Consider the following 22250-nt stretch of genomic DNA (forward strand, 5'->3'; position numbering starts at 1 on the left):
GCCTTCCAGACAAAATATAAACAGGATAAATTAGGAGTCCTGGCAATACTTTCTTGTAGAAGGTAGGACTTGATAGAAGCCAGAAGGCAGAGATAAGGAGGGAGAGCATTCCAGGTATGTGGAATGGCCAGGGAAAATGGTTAGAGTAGAGAGATGGAGGGCCTTATTGAAAGCAAAGTTTATTGGATCAGAGTATGGATGGGGGGAAGGGAGTAGAGGTAAGAAAACTAGAAAGGTAGAAAGGGCTTTGAATGATAAGCAAAGGATTTTACACTTAATCCTGGAAAAAATAGGGAGCCATTGGAGCTGACTGAATTTGGGGAGTGGGTGATGATGACATAGTCAGACTTGCACTTTGACACTTGAGTAGAGGGTGCACTGGAGAGGGAAAAGACTTGAAGCAAGGAGACGAGCCAGCGGGCTATTGCTGTAGTCAGAATCTGAGGTCTGTATCAAGGTGGTCACAATGTCAGAGGAGAGAATAGGGCTTATAGGAGAAATGTTAAGACAGGAACTCTATGACTTGGCAACTGATTGGATATAAGAAGGCAGAGTAAGAGATGTTGAGGAGCACTCTGAGAATGAGGATCTCACAGTGAACTCAAAAGTAATAGGGAATTTAGAAAGAGTCAGGGGTGTGCCAGAGTCAGCTTGAGCTTGAGAAAGCAAATTATTAAAATTTCAGCTCAGAAATCAGCAAACACTACAAACCGGGGCTTGACTTGATGTTCTATGTCTATAGACAATTGTCTAGCCTTAAGAAAGTGAAGGTAAAAATATTAATTCAGATTAAAATTTTAAATGTGTCATTTGTACATTTTAAAAGAAAATTGGTTTTTAAAATTTTACCAGCACACCCACAGGAAGAGGGGATGATTTTTAGGGAAATATGACTTAATTTTTAGACATTTTGAGCATAGAATGTCTACAGGATATGTAGCTCAAGATGTCCAATAGTTAGCAGAAGATGGGACTACAGGTCAGGGGGAAGTTTAGGGCTGGACAAATAGATCTGAGAATCATCAACACAGAGATGATCATTGAATCTAAGGGAATAAATGAGATTGCCAAGTAAGATAATATAGAGGAAAAAGAGCAGAGGTTCCAAGACAGAGTCCTTGGGGACAGTCCCAATTTTCAACTATAACTTAGATGAAGATTCCTCAAAGGAGACTGAGAAGAAGCAGGTGAATAAGCAGTAGGAGAACCAGAATGGAATAGTGTCCCTTGAGAGAGAGAGCACCTTGGAATACAACCCATAGTGTGCTGGTAAATGTTTAACAACCATTTCTCAGATAAATAGATAGATAGATAGATAGATAGATAGATAGATAGATAGATAGATAGATGGATATGTATGTGTGTACATATATATATATACACACATATATATGCATATAACAAACTTAATTTCAATTTGCAATATTAAAATTTTCTCTACTTAAATATAGACAATAAAACAGTTAATCAAATAGTGATTTATAGTAATTGCTGATTTTAAAGTATATATTTATAGATAATATAATATTTATGTAATATATAATATAGATTATTTATGTGATATTTGTATATTACTATAATGGATAGCATAATATACAATATTTAGAATATTCATACTCTCTGGAGTCTGGAATACAAGAGACACCTAATTTGACATGATGCATTGACTTCCTGAACTCAGCTGAAATCTGGGAACTGAAAGCTCATAACTTTCTTTCCAGTGACTGAACAAGTAAAGGCTCAATAAGCTGATAGTCACCCTAGCAGTTCCCCTCCATGTCACTTTGGCTGGTTTCTTCCTCTCCCTGGATCGTTGAGGGCTCATCAACTTCATTCCCATCTACTGATATCTAAATCAAAGAGCTCCTTGGGACTTGCCTAGAGGTCACTAGAGTGTCTCTCCTCTAGTAAGGCATTCAAGTCACTAGAGTTTCTGCTAATTTCTAGTTTCTCCTAATACCTTCATTGTGATCTCAGCAAGTCATTTTATATCTCCAAAATTCTGTTTTCTCATCTGTAAAATGAATATAATAATCCATACCTATCTCACTGAACTCAGAGTTAATATGAGATATCCTATATGTAAAGTGCATCCTTCACATACCTGAAAAACTGATTCTTATACAGCACAAATGTAACCAGGTCACTACACTACTCTAGAAAAATCAGTGACTTTATTACCTCTAGAATAAAATACTAACTCTTCAGCCTGGAATTTAAGTCTTTTGAGGATTATGCTACACATTACTGCCCCTTGTCCACCCTTTTCCCTCTCAAGTCCATCCTCCATGTAGCTGCCAAAATAATATTTCTAAATTATTGTTTTGACTGTGTTCTCTCCCTTGATTAAAGAAAAAAAAAAAGCTGCAACAGCTTTTTATTGTCTCTAGAACAAAATATGATCCCCTCTGTAAAGAACTGAAAGCCCCTCATTACTTGTCTCTAACCTACCTCCAGGCTTATTTCTTATTACTCCCCTTCATACCTCATCATTATCTTTTATTGAGATCTGGAAGGTCTGCAATATGCTTTAAGTTTTTTATACCATTTGGTCTCTTTATATTCCAGCCAGACTGGCCTACTTCCTGGGAGAAAGAGATATTGCACTCCCTCCTCTGGGAGAGGCACAGATTGTTCCTTGTGCCTGGAATAGCTTCCCTCATCAGTCTTAGAAGCCCTGTCTTCCTTTGAGCTTTATATCATGCATTGTCTCCTAGGAGAAGCCTGTTCTGAATAATCAACAGATAAATAGTAGATAGAAGATAGGTAGATATTTTGTGTATGTGAGAAAGAGAGACAGAGATAGAGAAAGAGACTTAGACACACACACAGAGACAGAGAGAGAGAGAGAGAGAGAGAGAGAGAGAGAGAGAGAGAGAGAGAGAGAGAGAGACAGAGAGACAGAGAGAGACAGAGAGAGAGAGAGAGACAGAGAGAGAGAGAGAGACAGAGAGACAGACAGAGAGAGAGAGAGAGAGACAGAGAGAGAGAGACAGAGAGAGAGAGACAGACAGACAGACAGAGACAGAGAGAGACAGAGACAGAGACAGAGAGAGAGAGAGAGACAGAGAGAGAGAGAGAGAGAGAGAGAGAGAGACAGAGAGAGAGAGACAGAGACAGAGACAGAGACAGAGAGACAGAGAGAGAGAGAGAGAGAGAGAGAGAGAGAGAGAGAGAGAGAGAGAGAGAGAGAGACAGAGAGAGAGACAGAGAGAGAGAGAGAGAGAGAGAGAGAGAGAGAGAGAGAGAGAGAGAGAGAGAGAAAGGAAGGAGAGAGAGGGAGGAAGGGGGGAAGAGAGAGGAAAGACATGTGCACTGTGTTAGGTGCTGGGTAAATCAAAGACAAAAATAAAACAGATCTTGCATTCAGGGAGCTTATAATCTTTCAGGAGCAATAGCACATACATACATCCATATATATATATGGAGATACAAAATGATACATACATATAAATGTAGATGCAAAAATGGATACAAAATGATACATACATATAAATGTAGATGCAAAAATGGATACAAAATGATCTGTACATATAAATGTAGATACAAAAGTGGATATGATACATACTTATAAAAGTAGATATAAAAAGATACATACAGGAAAAAGTAGATACAAAAAGTACAGTCAATAAACATTTACTAAATACGTATATGTAGGTATGTAGGTGCAGGGGATTAAAATAAATAAATAAATAGATAAATAGATAAATAAATAAATAAATAAATAGATAAATAAATAAATAAGCAAGCAAAAGACAGTCCTTGCCTTTACAGAGCTTAATTGCTTTGCCTTTTCAGAGTCTGTAATTGGAGAGATTGCAAGGAGACAAATATGTACAAATAAACTTTCCGTAATTTTTCAGTCATGACTCTGTGACCCCATTTGGGGTTTTCTTGGCAAAGATACTGGAGTGGTTTGCTGTTTCCTTCTCCAACTTATTTTACAAATAAAGAAACTGAGGATTAAATGATGTGCTCAGGGTCACACAGCTAAGAAGGGTCTGAAGTTAGATGTGGACATAGAAATATAAGTCTTTCTGACACCAAGCCTGGCACTTTATCCATTGCCCTACTAGCTACCCCCACAAATAAGCTGCATACAGGATAAACATTATCCCATTAGTTGGTACTCTTTATCTCCTCAAGTTAGAAGGTATATGTATACTTTTCTTAATATTTTTTATGTCCTCTCCAGGAAAATGTAAGTTCTTTAAGGGGAAATTGGTTTGGGAGTTGTTGTTTTTTAGTATCTCCAAAAGCTTGCACATAGTAAGACAAATGTCCACTGTTAGTCATTCTTGTTATCCCTTTTGCCCCTAGTCTCATGTTACCCCCAGAACATTGTGGGCTCCTCAGCTTCCCCTTGCCTTTCTTCCATTCCCCTCTGAGCTCCATATAAGATCTTTTATGGAAAGAATCCTATATTTCTCCCCCTGTTTTCTCTATCCTCCTCCAGGGTCATCCCCCTCCATCTTCCTTTCCTGACTTCCCTCTTGGCTTGCCACCTGTCCCTAATCTGTCATCGTAACAGAACTTAGGAAAGAAATGCCACCAGTGAAAGGACTGTGGGTCCAGGAGATTCACAGTGAGGATTCTGGCAAGAAGAGATTTGGGCAAGTCAGAAGGAACAGCAGTTGTGTGGGGGGAGGGCAGGGCCTGTAACTATTCTGTCTCTCCCTCTGTCCTAGCTCTTAATGAGCTTTATTCTGATCAAGGGAAAATTTCATAAAACATACCTGAAACAAGCAATATGAAAACTGCCCTCCAATAATAAATTTAAGAGGAAAGGAATAAGAAAGGGGCCTAAGGACAATGGCCACCCTGGGTAGAGAGAGGGCACAGCAAGGTAGCCCAGGCTTGTGGGGTTGCTGCTCACCTAGAGTGAGGAATCACCAGTAGTCCTGACTGAGCCCAGTTATTTGGAGGCCTATGCTGGGTTCTATATATCTGGAAGAGCTGAGATGGGAGGCAAAGGAGGCATGAGGCCTGAGCTTATCCCCTGAGTCAGCTTGTGATTAAAGCTGCTTTGCTCATGTCATGGATGGGAGCGGAAATGAGGAGACAAAGTGAGCCGGGGGGCCCTGAATGTTTCAGACATGGGGCTAGACCAATTAGAGTGGGGTGCTTAATCTGGGATACAGGTCCCTTTGAACTGATTGGAGGAAAAAATGACATCTTCATTTTTACTAACCTCGAACTGAAATATAGCATTTCCTTCTATTAAACTTTTAAAAATTATTCTGAGAAGGGGTCTCTCAGCTTTGCCAGACTGCTGAAAGGACCATGACCTGCACAAGGTAAAGAACCCCTGATTTAGAGTGGTTCAGTCAGGGCTACAATCAGTCTGTAGTTATTTCTTTCTTTTATTTTTCAAAACACTTTCATAATTCTAACAGCATTAAATCAAATAAGCACGATAGTTACAAATTTTTTAAAATAACAAAATTAACTGAGATCTATTCAGCCTTATATGAGTGGAGTTTCTGAGTTAAGCCACATTCTCCCCAACCAGGCCTTGAATTGGGTCTAGCGGGGAACAGTATCAGCTTTGGGGGGCTTGTCAGAAAAGCAAGGGCTATTCCAAAGCTCCTATGGGAGCTCCTTTGGGAGCATGTTCTTTCTCATGAGCTCCTCAACACTGAGGAAGTATTCCAGTGAAGGGCAAATGGCCCCGTCCATGACAGAGAAGTTACAAAGTAGGAATTCCTGCTTAGGTCAGAAGCCTTCTGAGATACCTTCCAAATCTGAGAGTTCATCTTTCTGTGGACCTGAAGGTGTGACATGAGGATTGGGAATGACTTGGTTACTTACACCCTGCCTCCCTGTCCCCCAGTGTTGCTAATTCTCCTTACCAAGGGACAGAGAAGGAGCCAAGTGTCCAGACTGAAAGAAGAAGAGCAGTAGACCTGAAGAAAAAAATAGCAGCGGGGAGAAGGAAGAACTTGGGAGAAAGAAGGTAGGCTTTAGTCTTCCTCAAAGGCATGTTTTAGTCCTTGGAGTCACTCAAGTACCCCCAACTCTTTTCCCCATATCCACCCCTCAGAGCTGAGTGCCTCCTTCCATAAACAAGCTGCTTTCAGGAAAGGACTGATCTTTCCCTCAGAGGTAGAGGCTTCTGGGGAGTTGGAGGGATGGACCCCAGTGTCCTTGTCTCCCCATCTTCAACACAGCCTTTCACCTTCTGCTTCCCCAAGCTTCTAACAAGTAGGACCACAAAAAAAGATGACTCCCAGTAGAGTCTAATCAGGGAATCTTAGGTTAAATTGAGGTCTTAATGTTGGAAGCTGAGGTACAAGGTAGTATAAAGAAGGGATTTCAGGGGCCCCAAGCCTCCTCCCCACTGAAGCGCTTATTTCACCAGGGAAATATAGGGTAGATCTTCAGGGTCAGAGATTGACCAGAACTCTCCCACTCATCCCTATCCTCTGCTCAGTCTTACTTTTTCATCACTTTCCTCCCACGGGGCTCTACTGAGATCTGTGGGTAGCCCCCCTAAATTTGTTCCCCCAGTTAGAGAATGGAGTGGGAAGAAGATTTCCATCAAGCTAAGAGCCTCCCCAGCTGAAGGTGAGAGTAGCCTTAGGAGTGAGCCAGATCTCACTGCAGTCAGAGATGGCCCCCAAAAAAGACACCAAGAAACTCAAATTCTGGCGGCCAAAAGACAAATAAAGAGAGGCTGAGAGAGCCAGAGATCCAGCACCCAAGAGATACTGTTAGAATGTGATTGAAAATAGGACTAGAGAAGATGATGAAGAGGGAGGGGATGAGAGCGCCAAAGCCGAGAGGACAGACTCGGAGGAGACTTAGAAGGAGAAAGGTTGGGCAGCACAAGGCAAGATGCTTTGTCTCCTCCCAGGAACCATACTCTGGGGCTGGTTCCTTACCTGCTGGCTGCAAGGGCTTCTGGTCACTTCAAGGTCTTGTCAGTGGGGCCCAGAATGACTTGGACTCTGTGCCTTACTAAGGCTCAGGAAAGTGAGAAACTTAATGAGTGTACACCCACCTCAACCCCGCTGTCCCGCCCCTGCCCCGCCTTCCCTCTCTCTTTTCTCTAGCAAATGCCCCCTGAAGTCTGCTCCCCTTTACTGCTCTAGGAGGTGTGGTCCTGTCCTGCTGAGAAAAGCACCAACTTAAGTGAAGGTCCCAGCAAGACGTGGGTGGAACATAGACTAGTAGAGGTAGCCACTTCAAGCTGCCACAAAACATAAGAAGAGGTCTAGACTCTGGGTGGATTGGACTCTGGATTCTGGACTCTCAATTCTGGGTAAATCACTAGGGCACTGAATTGTGGATTCTGGGCTAAACCCTGAAGTTCACTTTCTAAGTTCTAGATTCAGGCATGAAGAAGACTCTGGCCTTCAAGATCTAGATTCTGCCTGGAGTGGACATTGTCCTGTAGAGGTCTGTATTCTAGGCTAGATTTGAGGCAGTCAGATCTGAGCATTGGGTTCTAGATTTTGAGATAGACTCTAAATTCTGGAGTGGACTCTGAGTTTTAGGCCTTGGATTCTGGATCCAGAAGATTACAGCATACATTTTGTTCTGGAATACAAGTTCTAGACTATCCTGAATGATATTGGGTTCTATAAGGAACTTTATACTGATATTGTTCCTCCATGGAGGAGTGTCTCCTAGGAAACAATGGGCAAGGTAAGGAGGAGGGTCCTCTTCTCTTTCTTCTTCTTCCTTTGGGAAGAAAAATTATATATTCAGCTATTTTTTTTCTGCTGTGATTTTGGACACATTGCTTTCTGTCTCTGGGGATGTTTCTCATCGATAAAATTAGAGGGCAAAGAAAGAGAGCTGAGGGGACTAGATGATGTCCCAGATTTCTTCTAGCTCTGAATCTTAGACATCTTTTCTAGAACACCTGGATACAGCTGCAGCTGGGCTCCCCAGGCTTGAGGTTGTTTTTTTGAAATCAGAAATATTGACTGTATTCATCATATTGGAGATCCAGAAGACCACCTCAATTTGTGTCTTTGTATGTCCTGTATGTCACCAGCACAAGATGGTGAAGGGTCCAGTCTCTGGCATCTCATGAACCCTCTGTTTCACTTCTTTGCCACTCAGCTTCCAGAGCCCACATCTTTGCCACTTGACCCCCCCAATGTCATTGGGGCTACTCTGTAGCAACACCTCTCCTAGAAATGATGAGGAGAGGGAGAGAGTCACTGAAGCTCGTTGGACGCTGCAGCTGACTTCTGAACTCCACTTGGTAACAGTGACTTCCTGTCTCCCTTTGCTAAATTAAAAAACTTAGATTAAGTAAAAAGATTCTGGGGTCTCAGAAATCATTACTCTGGGTTCTAGGACTAAGTTTTGGCACCCTCTGGTGGACATTCAATAGAACCCCCCCTCCAACACACCCATTTTCTAAACTAGCCCAAACCCTGAGATTCCTATGGCTAACAAGTGCCAAACCTGACCAATTTCTTGAAAATAGTAATCTAAATCACTATTGATCAGAGAAATGCAAATTAAGACAATTCTGAGATACCACTACAGATTGGCTAAGATTACAGGAAAAGAAGATGATGAAATGTTGGAGGGGATGTGAGAAAACTGGGACGCGAATACATTGTTGGTGGAATTATGGACAGATCCAGCCATTCTGGAGAGGAATTTGGAACTATGCCCAAAAAGTTATCAAACTATGCACACCCTTTGATTCAGCAGCGTTATTAGTGGGTTTATTTCACAAAGGGATCTTAAAGAAGGGAAAGGAACCCACATGTGCAAAAATGTTTGTGGCAGCCCTCTTTGTAGTGGCCAGAAACTGGAAACTGAGTGGCTGCCCATCAATTGGAGAATGGCTAAATACATTATTGTATATAAATATTATAGAATATTATTGTTCTATAATAAATAACCAGCAGGATGATTTCAAGAAAGGCCTGGAGAGACTTACAGGAACTGATGCTGAGTGAAATGAGCAGGACCAAGAGTTCATTATATACTTCAACAACAATACTGTATGAGGATCAATTCTGATGAATGTGGTTCTTTCCAACAATGAGATAATTCAGATCAGTTCCAATAATCTTGTAGTGAAGAGAGCCATCTACAACCAGGGAGAGAACTGTGGGAACTGAGTGTGGAATACAACATAGCATTTTCACTCTTTCTGTTGTTGTTTGGTTGCATTTTGTTTTCTTTCTCAGTTTTTTTCCCTTCTTGATCTGATTTTTTTTATTTTTATTTTGCAAAATAACTATAAATATGTATATATCTATTGGATTTAACATATATTTTAACATATTTAACATGTATTTAATTACCTGTTATCTAGGGGAGGGGTGGGGAAAAAGAGGGGAAAATTTGGAATACAAGCTTTTGCAAGGATTAATGTTGAAAAATTACCCATGCATATGTTTTGTAAATAAAAGGCTTTAATTAAAAAAAAAACCTAGTAAGCTATGATTTTTTCTTTTGCAACCCTCCTTTTTATTTTTAAAAACATTTCCATATGAGTCATGTTAGAAAAAAAAATCATAATTAAGAGGAAAAAATCACAAGAAAGAAAAAAAGCAAAAAGATAAAAATGGTATGCTTTAATTACAACATTTTAAGCTTGCAAAGAGCATTGTATATATCATCTCATTTGATCTCCATAGCATCCTGTGAGGTAGGTGCTATTATTACTCCCATTTTAAAATGAGAAAACTGAGTCAGACAAGGGTTGTCATATTTCCAGTATGGATTCTTTCTCTCCCCCATTGAATCCATTCCCAAAAGGGAATTAACAATGTGTGCATCCAGAACAAGCAGCAATAGATTCACTTTCCAAATAACTTTTTAAGACATTCATTTGAAAGTAGGGAACACCGTAGGGAAGACCCTAGGACACCAATCTTCATAACAAAATTGTTAAATGCTGAAAATGAACCTGAGGAATCACTTGGCTTAAGAGATCTTAATCTGGGCCTAAGAATTTTATGTTGTTCTATTTTTAAATATTATGAGAACTCTATTTCAATATCTTTGGTTTCTTCTCTAAATTTATGTTATTTTATTTAATGCCTTTAAAAACTTTATTCTGAAAAGGGGGCCATAGATTTCTTGCTAAAAAGACTCTGAGATACCCCCCCAAAAAAATCTAAGAATCCTTGATCTAGTCCAATCCATTCTTTATACAGAAAAAGGAAGGAATTGCCCAGAGTCCCAGCCACCTGGGAGCAACAAAACTGAAGATCAAACTCTGGTCTTCTTGTTTCAGATCTAATGCTCTTTCAAAGATACATCTCCCAATCTTCTTTACAGAGTGGGGAAGGACTATGGGTGTTGAACATTGCATACACTGATAGATCTGGTTGATGGGGTGATTACTTTTCTGAATTCCTTCTTCTTGACTCTCAGGGAGGGGGGAAAAGAGAGGAAAGATATGTTTGGAGATTATGGTGATATCAAAACAAAAATGTATCAGTAAAAAACTTTTAAAAACTTTCTATCATTATTATTATTCTATAAGAAATGACAAACAGGCTGATTTCAGAAAAGCCTGGAAAGACTTACATGAACCGATGCTAAGGGAAGTTGTATAGAGCCTAGAGAACATTGTACATAGCAATAAGATTATGTGATGATCAACTGTAATGGACTTGGCTCTTTTTAACAATGAGGGAATTTGAGAAAATTCCAATAGCCTTGTGATTGTAAGAGAAAGAACTATGGAGACCGAATGTGGATCAGAGCATAATATTTCACCTTTGTTGTTCTGTGATGGTTGTTGGTTGGTTGGTTGTTTTTCTTTCTTGTATTTTTTTTTCCTTTTTGATCTGATTTTTCTTGCACAGCTTGATGAATATAGAAATATGTTTAGAAGAATTGCACATATTGCTCTCTAGGGGATGGTGAGGGGGGAGAGGGAGGTAGAAAAATTTGGAACACAAAGTTTTGCAAAAATGAATGTTGATATATTGTATTTAACTTATACTTTAACATATTTAACATGTATTGGTCAACCTGCCATCTGGGGGAAGGGGTGAGGGGAAGGAGGGGAAAAATTGGAACAAATGGTTTTGCAATTGTCAATGCTGGAAAATTACCTATGCATAAAATTTTTGTTAAAAAAAAATGAATGTTAAAAACTATCTTTACATGTATTTGAAAAAATGAAATGTTATTATAAAAATAATTTAAATAAATATAATTTTATTTATATTTATAAAAAGTTTTATTTATTTAAAAAATGTTAAAGGAGAAAAAAGTTTTCTACTCTTCTCATTGTTGGGAATTTTGATTTGGAGAGAAAATTATTGCATTTGGACAGACCACTGGCATTTCCATTGGCAGGAAGGATCCAGAGGCCATTCCTGACAGTGTGCTATGTGTTATACTATAAGTAGCTATGTGTTCCATTAGGAAATCGCCTGTAGAGGAAGTAATAACAAGACCCATTTCCAAAGTCATAAGTAAGGAGGTCATATCACTATTTGTCTTTGACTCTTTGGGTAAGGATATAGTATCCAGAAGCTAATGTGAAGTGTGAAGAGGGACTTGGAGATAACTTGGCTTTTTATTTTAAATAGTTGGAATCTGTAAACTTCTTTTTGAACTACAGCAAGCATTTTTGAATAAGACTCTATGTCCCATAATGCTTTGCCCCAGAGCATTACCATTCATTGGAAAAAAATTCTTAGGACTTCATTTCTCAGAATGATGCACTTGAGGATTGTGAGCATTCACATAGAAAGAGAAAGAAGGGGGTATTTGGAACTGCAAGGGGGTGGTATCCAGGAACTAACTATCTTGGAGTATCCTGGGACCCCATGGAACAAGGAAGAAGATATCCAAGCTGGAGGAGTTATAGGGATTAATTGCATTTTATGGGGGACAAAGTTTCTCTCCTTCCACTTCAGTTATAAAGACCTCATACCTGCCTTTTCCTCTGGAGTAGCAAGTTTGAAGTCATTTGTTTTCCAACTAATCAAGAGAAAGAAGGGAATGAGATTTACTAATTCTGGAATGTGATGGTTTCCCTGTTATGTACCTTTCATGTTAGCCCATTGATTCCAGCCAAACTATGAATCATTTCAGACTTAAATTGTGGGGATGGAGCTGTCTACTTCATCTTGCTCCAATTCAACTTGAGAATGGGAACTTCTAAAATCAAGTCCTGTCTAGATTTTCACATCTATATGAGACCTAAGCAAAGGAAAGTAATGAAATAAAAAAGCATTTCAATTGGGACTTGAACAGTAAAGAAATAGGAGAACAATATCCCATGCTTTGCAAAATGAGTGAAATCTCATTCTCATCTTGCATTGAATAATTTGGGAAATGAGTCCCTTCAAAGTCATCTAGCAAGGAAGGTAAGTACAACTTACCCCCTTGGCCATCATCTTTAATGCCCATTTTTTTAGTGACCAGTGTCCCATACCACACACATCCAAGGACTGGCACCTCCATTAATTCACTTCCAATCTTTCCAACACACTCTTCTCTCCTTGACATTTCAGACTCTTTATAGTAAATATAAAGAGTTCTTTGTCAGGACCCTCACTTGTATTATACTATTACTATTAAATTTACTATAAAATATCCAGTCCCCAGTCTCATGGGAAAGAGAGTCCTGGGAAATCCACAGTCTAGACCAAGACATTCTGAGAAATGCTACTCAGCTGTACCTACTCAGTATGTCTAGCACATCAGCAAAGAACTTACTATGACCTCATGATGATTAACCTAAGTGTTGGTATCAGTTATTTTCTTTTTTTTTTTATTTAGAAAACATATGCATGGGTAATTTTTCAATGTTGACCCTTGCAAAACCAAAATTTCCCCCCCTTCTCCCCACTCCCTCCCCTAGATGGCAGGTAGTCCAATACATATTAATATGTTAAAATATATGTTAAATCCAATATATGTATACATATTTATATTGTTATCTTGCTGCACAAGAAGAATTAGATCAAGAAGGAAAAAAAAACTGGGAAAGAAAACAAAATGCAAGAAAACAACAGAAAGAGTAAAAATACTATCTTGTAATCCACCCTCAGTTCCCATGGTCCTCTCTCTGGGTGTAGATGGCTCTCTTCATCGCAAGATTATTGGAACTGATTATCAGTTATTTTCTAAGGGGAAAGAGGATGGGGAAAAAAGAAATGTTGTCCCCATATTCATTGAACCACCCCAGTTCCTCAGAAGGTGGCAGTCATATGCCCCAAGTGACTCATTTACTCACTAATTCAATTCCTAGAGACTGATAATCTCAAATAATCACCATACTCAGTGAACAATTCCAGTGATTGACTCTTCCCATACTGATTCACCTAATAACTTAAATGGTATTCATCATGGGGATGGATTACTCCAGTAACGATAACTCTAACAACCTACACTTATCCCCATTAGCCATCATTTTTAATGACCATTAATATTAGTGACCAGTGACCCATACCACACATGTCTGAGTACTGGTACCTCCAATAATTAACACCTTCACTTCTAATCTCTCCAACACACTCTTCTCTCCTTGAAATTTCAGACTCTTTATACTAAATACAAAAATTCTTTGCCTTCAACTCAAGTCCCCAACCTCAACTAGTCACAGGGTCATAGAGAAATTCAAAACAGAGAACAGAAAAATAGCTGAGTTTATTTCACTGATATGAAGCTTATGCCTGGTTTCCCTTGGACTTCAATTTAGGTCTGACTGGCCCTCTATAGACCATCCCATACCATCCCCACCAGATCCCATCCAGCTCCAGTAGAGAGGAACCTGGAACTGAAGCTCAAGTCCATCAAAGAAAAAGGCAGAGAGGACCAATCCTGCCTTCCAAGATCCCCAAAGTCCTGAGTATCCCGGGAAAGAGTGCAGAAAGGAATCTAGCTTTCCTGCAGAACATTCACCCCAAAGTCTGGAGTTTTCAGTCCTCTGGTGAGGGGAGGGGATGCAAATGAGAATGAATTTCAGGCATCTGAGGGGAAGGGGAAGTGTTCTTGCTGGCATAGAGGAGACAGAGGGACAAGCCTCTCTGAGAAGAAGCAACAGGCAGGGCCAGGATCTAGGAAAGTCTGAGAAAATCCAGAGAAAGGGAGATTATTCCTCAGGCACTGGTGGCTTTCGCTTCTTGAAGAGCTTCTGAGATCCCTTCTGCCTTACTGGCCAGGCTATAATAGTAGGTTCTGATGCGCTGTTCCACATCTGAGAAGCCTGGACGATCTTCCCACCTGTAGGCAGAAGGAACAGGAACATTAAACCAGTTCCTAGGATGTCTCATTTCCTTTCCCATTTCCACCCCTAGGCTTGCATGCAAGGGACAAAACACAAGTGCCATATCCCTCTGACATTCATCTTGGCCCCAGAGAAAAGAATTAGAATCAACTGATGGTGTTTCTGAGGGGCCAATTCTAGATTAATATAAGGAAAACTTCTCAATAATAAAAAGTTGGCATGGACTGCCTCAGGAGATCCTAGTGACTATTTTAAATGGAACTAGAGTTCTTCACCTGGAGTCCTTGGGTACAGTTTTGTTTAATATGTTGAGAACTGTTTTCCATTTGAATGGGTTTCCTTTGAAATTCTGTGTATTTTGTTTTATGCATCTAACCCAGACCAAGCAGGGATCCATAAACAGATTTCACATTGGGAGCCAAAGAGTCCCAGGACACAGAGTTTAATAGTGGCTACTGTGTAAACACTTGTTGGTGCTCACAATACAGAGTAGTTTCACACTTCAACTGGGGACTGAATTAGAATATTTTATTTATTTGCTGAGACAACCGGGGTTAAGTGACTTGTCCAGGGTCATACAGCTAGGATGTGTTAAATGTCTGAAGTCACATTTGAATTCAGGTCCTCCAGACTTCAGGGCTGCTGCTTTATCCACTGTACCAACTGGCTGCCTCTATTAGAACATTTTTTAGAGTCAGAGATTAAAGGCTCAAAGGGTCATTCCAACTCCACTCTCTTCCCCCTCAGTTTATAGACAAAGAAACAAGATTGACTGCCGAAGGTCACACAGCTAGGGACAGAACTGGGGACTCCAAATACAGCCTCCTGTTCCACTATATGATACTGCTCTCCTTCAAGGATTCTTTCCAATGCTGAAAGTGTATAATTATTTAAGTCCCTACCATCAACATACCTTTCTCTTTCTCTAGGTACCTCTGGAAAGACCTTGGGAAAAGCATTTTCTAAAGAATGAAGATGTCTTCGCCATAATCATTATCATTAATAGTCACTCGTATTTCTTGTGGTACCCACAAATGCCCTGAGCTAGGTGATTCACATCATCTTACAGATGGGGAAACTGAGGCTTACAGAGTTAAGTGACTTGCCTGAGATCCTAGAATTAGTAAATGACAGAGTCTGGGAATTATGTATTTAGAACCTAGAGTTCTATGAACCTAGATCATAGAGATTAGAGTTGGAAAGGACTTCTAGAGCTAAGAGAGGAAAGAGATATACAGAGAAGTTATAAGGGATTTCCCCCAACGATACATGAAAAATAGGGAGCTGAACAGGGATTCTCTGACATAAGAGCAAGGACTCCTCCCATAAGACCACTCTGCCTCTGAGCTTTGGTCTGCCAACTCAGTTTTGAGAGATGTCAGAGTGGGGTCAAGGTTGGGATCAATGAAATAATTTATGCAATGAGCTTTGCAAACTTTAAAGCATTCTGTGAGAGTTATAGTATTAATAATTACTAAATTGTCAATTATTATGACATTAGGTATTGGGGTATTGTATTGATTAAGGTAGCAAGTTTTGAGGCTTCAGAGTTTTAGGTTGTAGTATGTTAGGCTATTTGGGGTTGGGTTGCTGGGTGTTGGAATGAGTTGTTTCTGTCTCTCTCAAGCCAGTGGAACCAAACTTGCCCCTCCTTATGGCAGCAGACCTTCCCAGACCCTGTCTAGGGGATCTGGAGGGGAATTTCCCAGAAGTGAAACCTTACTTTCCCCTTCCTCATCCTCCAGAACTGATACCCAACTTTCCTACCAAAGCTCATCTTTCCCTTTCTCCATCCTGGCTAGACACCCAACGCTATCTCCCCTCCTCTGTGGCTCACAGGGCCATTTCTTGTTAGATTCTTACTAAGTGCTAATGAGATAATGAGATATTAGGTTCTTACTAAGTGCTAAGTCAGTACTTGACAATTCTCTAGTTCAGGCCTTTACTGGGAGTTTACTTGTGAATTCCTGGGGAAGAGCTTGCATGCTTAGGAGGAGCAACTTCATAGGTTGAAGTAATTTTTCCCAGAAGTCCTTGCCCCACATTGTGGACGCCAATATGTAATGTGCTGTTGTCTCCAGAAGCTGCTGATCGCTCTCTGGGAGGAGATCTGCTGTGTCAACTCAAATCTCTCGGACAGATTCTTCTTCCTGTAGAGAGCCGACTTCCCTTCCTGCAGAGAGCAGCCTCAACTCTCGTCCAGACAAAACTCTCTTTCCTCCAGAGCTGCCCTCTTTTATCCTCCCAGAGAAGAGGCGTGGGATAATGCAAGGGCTTTGGATCCAGTTCAGTCCATTACTTTGGAAAATATCAGACATCTCAATGGAGATCTCCCAGACCTGGGAAGCTCTAGGAAAGTGATAACCCCCAGTGAATTTGTTTGGGATTCTGTATCTCCTGGCACCCTGACTGAGCTCTTGCCTTCCTTGAAGACCCCTTATAAAGACCAGAACTAGAGAATTGTTAAGTACTGACTTAGCACTTAGTAAGAACCTAATATCTCATTATCTCATTAGCACTTAGTAAGAACCTAACAATTTCTCACTTCCCAATGGCAGTGGGTCACTCAAGGAGGAGATACCATGATGCACAGTAAGGATTCCCAGGCTTTATCTGTACTCTTAAGACTCCTGAGCCTTTTCATCTGCCTTATATCTGAACATTCTTAAATGTCCCTTAAAAGCTTCTTCTTCTATAGGCATCCTTATGATTTAACTCAATGCTTGCTTTAAGACTTAAATCGATACTTGCTTTGCTCAAGCACTTTATAAATGCTTTCATTTATAAATTTATATAAATTTAAATTTTTTAATTTATAAAATGCTTTAAATTTATAAAAATGCTTTCATTCATTCATTCATTCACCCATCAAAAATGTTTGGTTCCTCAAGAGACCCAACCCCACATCCCCAGTACATAGGTTCTGTCTTTCTTTTTTTTCCTTTTCCTTTTTTTTTTTTTTTTTTTTTTTTTGGAGAGTCAATCAGGGTGAGGTAACTTGCCCAGGATCACACAGTTAGTAAGCGATTAAGTATGTGAGTTCAGCAGCTCCTCCTGACTCCATGGCTGGCACTCTATCCACTGTGTCCCCCAGCTACTCCCTACACAGGTTGCCTTATTACTCCTTACTCTCCTCCCTATTGGTTATCAAAAATTTCTCATGCTTCTTGACCTTTCTAGACATCCTTTCTCCCTCAAATTTTCATGACATCGCTTTTATGGGGTTGTCCATCTGATTGCTATTTCTCAGTCTCCTTTGCTAAATATTCCTCTAAATCATGTCCACTTAATATTGATGTTCCCTAAAGCTCCATCCTGGGACCTCTTCTATTCTCCCTTTACATTATGATATTAATAAAAGTTAGCATGAATATAATGCTTTAAAGCTTGCAAAGAGCTCTACAAATATCATCTCATTTGATCCTCATGACAACCCTGAGAGGAAGTCCTGATTTTATAGGTGAGGGACCTAAAATAGATCCTGTTAAATACAGGATCATACAGCTAATAAGTGTCTGAGGCAAGATTTGAATTTTAGTCTGCTTGATCTCATGTCCAGCTCTTTATCCACTGGGCCACCTAGCAACAACTCTGTTCCTACCCTTGGAGCTAAATATCAGCTCCCATGCATTCAATTATCATCTTTATGCCGGAGATTCCCAGAGAGATAATATCCAGCCCTAACCTCTTTTCTGAGTTCCAGTCTTGTATTATCAACTACCTTTTGGGAATCTCAAATTGGGCATCTGAGACTCAATGTGTCCAAAACAAAATCCATTATCTTTCTTCCTAAATTCTCCCCTATTGTTCTCAAGAGTACCACCATCCTTCCAGTCACCCAGGCTCACAAATTCAGTGGCATCCTCAAATGTTGATGCACACACACTAGACATACACAATCAATTGCCACAACTTGTCATTTCTTCCTTTAAAATATTTCTTTTATATTTCCCAACCACTAGTCTGCAGCAAGCCCTCAACTCTTTGTCTTAAGTTTCTACTCACTCCAATCCAACTTTGACTTAACTGCCCAAATGGTTTCCCTAAATTGAAGGTCGGGCCATGTCACCCCTTCTTCCTCTCCTCACATACTCAGTATCCGCCTGTAGCTCCCTATTAACTTCAAGATCAAATATAACATCCTTTTGAAAGTCCTTCACAATCAAGCTCCCTCCTACCTTTCCAATGCTTTTTTCTGGGTCCCCAGCACATAATAAGTAATTGATAGTGCTGGTTGACTGCTTATTGGTCAGAAAAGGGTGGAAGATTGGGCAGAAGCATCTAGGTGGGCACTCACTTGTATATCCAACAGTCTCTCATGAGCGTGTACATGTCTGGTGGGCACTCAGGAGGGCAGTCCATCCTATTCCCCTCTTCAATGAATTTGATGACCTCGGGGCCTTTCATTTTCTGTTCCAGGGCCAGAGGAAGCCAAAAAAGAAGTAGGAAAGGGGGTTGATGGGGATGAACAAAGGCATATTAGCTGCTCAGAGTCTGCTTCTTCCTCTCTCACTCCCGTTAACTTCCTCCTTATTTCCTCTGTTCTCCTCACCCCTATTTTCTACCCCAATCCATAATCCCCCTATGTCTCTATCCTGTGCCTCTCCTGACTAACCCCATTCCAACACTGCTACTCCATTGGATCAGAGATTCAGCATCATATAATCCTCAGCTTCTTAGGCTGTGGGCCACAACCCCTTATGGGGTCTCATATCTAAATATGGGGGTTGCAAAATTATGATTTATTATCAGTAAATGTTTGATTTGATACCTCTTTTATATATCTACATACCCAGGGTCACATAAAAATTTCTTAGGCAAAAAGAGATTGCAAGTAGGAAAAGTTTAAGAAACCCTGACCTAATCCAACTCCTTCATTATACAGAAAAATAAAATGAGGAGAGAGGGGAAGATTTATAGGGTCATAGATTTAGAGTTGGAAGGGACTTCAATAGTCAGCTGGTCTAGCCTCCTCCCCACTTGATGGATAGGAAACTGAGACCCAGGGAGATGAAGTGACATGGTCACACAGTCCCAAGAGACAGGACTTACACTAGAATGGAGGTCCTCTAACTGCAAATTCAATGATCTTTAGAGCATTTTCCCTGGCCTTTAATTGCCCCAAACTTCTCTGACTACCCCCCTCTACTTCCTCTAAGGCTCCTGCCCTGACCCTACCTTATAGGGCTTCTGGCCATAGGTAAAAGCCTCCCACATGGTGACTCCATAGCTCCATACATCACTTCGGCTGGAGAATTTCCGGTAGTTGATGCACTCTGGGGCATACCATTTCAGTGGCCACTTCCCTGCTGAGCGAGCCTAGGACACAAGGGATGCTGTGATGCACTTCTTCCTTCTTCCTCACCCTGGGGCTAGGGGACTGAGCCTCTGAATTTGTCCTTTTACTAACCCTCCTCCAGTTCAGGGGCTCTTTGGGATGCTATCAGGGCCACTGATGTGCCACAATACTGTAGCCTACCCAGATCCCTAGCTTTTTCTCATGTAATTCCCTCTAGTACCTAATCCCACCAATCCAGATTTCCTGTCCCTAACCCTCCCCCTAGCTCTCCCTCTTCCACTCAGGCCTCTTTCCCTGGGCCTCCCCCAAGTTTCTGCTCAGTTCTTTTCCCCTCTGTGTCTTCCATAGTTCCTCCCTTCACTCCACACCCTCTGCCCCTGGAAAATCTCACGGTGTAGTAGCTATCATCAGCTGCCAGTGCCTTGGACAAACCAAAGTCACTGATCTTGGCATAGTGCTGGTTGACCAGTAGGACATTTCGGGCAGCCAGGTCACGGTGCACAAAATTTTTTTCTTCTAGGTATTTCATGCCCATGGACACCTGGTGCAGCAGCTCTACAACATTGCTCACAGGGACTTCCTCCCTACAGAATAAGAGTTGGGGGGAGGATGGAGAGACAGGCAAAGGCACCAGCCAAGACCACCCCGACCCCATTTCCTCTCTTCCACCCAGCATTTCAGTCTCCTGGATTTACACTTCTGAGCAGGAGCAGAATAGAGACACTCCAAGTGTGAATGTAGATGGATATATGGGGGAAGGTATTGGGATTAAGAAATGGAGTAAAAAATGGTGTCCATCTATAAAGACTAAGTCCAATAAGAATCTGTCCATGATGATGATGAACTCTGCTCCTGTTCAATAAGCCATAATGTCTGACCTATCATTGAGGTGCCCCCCAAAATGGTGTGGCCAATCAGAGAATTGGCTATATCAGGCCAGATGTAGATGAATAAAGGAGAGATGAAAGGTGAATAAGAGGAGGTTGGATATACAATGCAAGTGGGACAGTGAGAGTGCACCAGGTAGCAAGTGCTTACATACCAGTGTGTGTGCACACATGTAAATGTGTGTATATGCACATAGCATGTGCACATATGTGCATATCTATGCTTGTCCAAACAAATATAGATATACATGAATATTAGTGTGTACATGCATTCTCATTCCTATTCGTTCAACTAATATTTACAAAACACCCTCTATACTCAAAGGAGAAATATGTGTGTATGCATGTATACATGCATATACATATATCCTATGCATTGGTATGTATTTTGTGTACATATATTGTACATATGTGTGTGCAATATATCCACAAACCTATACATATGTACGTGTGTATGTATAAACATATATGTGCACCCATGAATATATGAACACATTTGTGTGTCCATAAATATATGTGTGTATAAACATATACATATGCATACATGTATTTGCATCTGTGTATTTATGTATATATAAAGACATACACATAGAGGAATATGTGCATGAATATGAAAGGCAATGTTTTAGCCTCGATAGTATGCCTGAATTCAGATCCTTTCTAAGATCTATGTGTCCCTGGGCAAGTCCTTCACTTCTCAAGACTCAGGTTCCCCATCTGTCAAATCAGAACAATTAAACTTGGCCCAGCTGCTCTTCAGGACCAGCTATGAGAAAAGGATTCTGCAGTGAAAAAGGGGAGTGACTCATTATATATATGGGAAGCAGAATGTGCATCCATGAGAGGGAGTGTTTGTATGTGAGCTTATGTGTGTGACTGTGTGTCTGTGTGTGTGTGTCCATGCATCTATGCATGAACACACTCAGCCCCCCTCTCCACTTACTTCTTGGCAGACAAGAACTTGTTTAGAGGCCCCGCAATGGCCATCTCCATGACCAGCATGAGGGCCTCGGCCTTGCACACACCGATGATTCGCACAATGTAGGGGTTGTCCAGTTGGTGCATGATCTGGGCCTCCTTCATCATCTCTTCCTTCTCTGCCTTTTCATTGGCGCTCTTAAGCACCTTGATGGCCACATCAATCTGCTTCCTGTCCAGGACACAAATGGGCTAAGGTCACTGAGGCTGTTGTGGTCCTATCACTTCCCTGACTTCCCATTAGACCCCATCCTCCCTATCCAAACTCCCCCAGCTCCAAGGTCCTCAAATAGAATAGAATCTAGTCATTATTCAAAGAGGGAAAGTGAGACCAGAAAAAGGGGAGAGATGTTCCTAAGGTCACATGAATCAAGACTCCAAGGCTCTTGGCTCTCAAACACTCATCATGGATTCAGACTATCTAACCTCCATCACCTAGCAAAGTGTAACAAAAGGAGAGGAAGGCAGGGAAGAAAATAAGCATTTATTAAGCACCAACTATGTAGCAGGCAATGTGCTAAATGCTGTAGAAATATTATCTCATTCTATCTGTACAACAACCCTATCAGGTAGGTGCTGTTATTATCCCCATTTTAGAGTTGAGGAAACTGAGGCAGAGAATAATTAGGTGATCTACAGCTAGTAAGTGCTACAAATATCATCTCATTTTATTCTCACAACAACCATATCAGAATAGAGTTATTATTATCCCCACTTTAAAGCTGAGGAAACTGAGACAGAGAGTGGTTAAGCAACCTTCCCAGGGTCTCACAGCTAGTAATTGTCACAAATATTACCTCATTTTATTCTCACAACAACCCTATCAGATAGGTGTTGTTATTAACCACATTTTAGAGTTGAGGAAACTGAGGCAGAAAGTGGTTAAGTGACCTGCCCAGAGTTTCAC

At 40.7% G+C, this 22250-nt stretch overlaps 2 protein-coding genes across 6 annotated transcripts in view; both read right to left on the reverse strand.

Annotated features, from left to right (window-relative positions):
* Positions 1–6955, reverse strand: part of NFILZ (NFIL3 like basic leucine zipper) — a 48133-nt gene extending 41178 nt beyond the window's left edge. Inside the window, exon 1 of the mRNA XM_074301130.1 lies at positions 6885–6955. The gene's annotated coding sequence lies outside the window, so the exon portion shown is untranslated. The remainder of the gene's footprint in view (positions 1–6884) is intronic.
* A 6624-nt stretch (positions 6956–13579) lies between these two features.
* ZAP70 (zeta chain of T cell receptor associated protein kinase 70) overlaps positions 13580–22250 on the reverse strand; it is a 39382-nt gene continuing 30711 nt past the window's right edge. For all 5 annotated transcript variants that reach the window (XM_074301178.1, XM_074301140.1, XM_074301161.1 and 2 more), the window contains 5 exons: positions 21309–21515; positions 19870–20062; positions 19358–19498; positions 18477–18589; positions 13580–14175 (listed from right to left, as the gene is read on the reverse strand). In XM_074301178.1, the coding sequence (XP_074157279.1) occupies positions 14052–14175; positions 18477–18589; positions 19358–19498; positions 19870–20062; positions 21309–21515 (778 nt within the window). In that variant the 3' untranslated portion in view covers positions 13580–14051. The remainder of the gene's footprint in view (positions 14176–18476; positions 18590–19357; positions 19499–19869; positions 20063–21308; positions 21516–22250) is intronic.

This window comes from Sminthopsis crassicaudata, chromosome 1 (genome assembly GCF_048593235.1).
Source record: "Sminthopsis crassicaudata isolate SCR6 chromosome 1, ASM4859323v1, whole genome shotgun sequence".
NCBI lineage: Eukaryota > Metazoa > Chordata > Mammalia > Dasyuromorphia > Dasyuridae > Sminthopsis > Sminthopsis crassicaudata.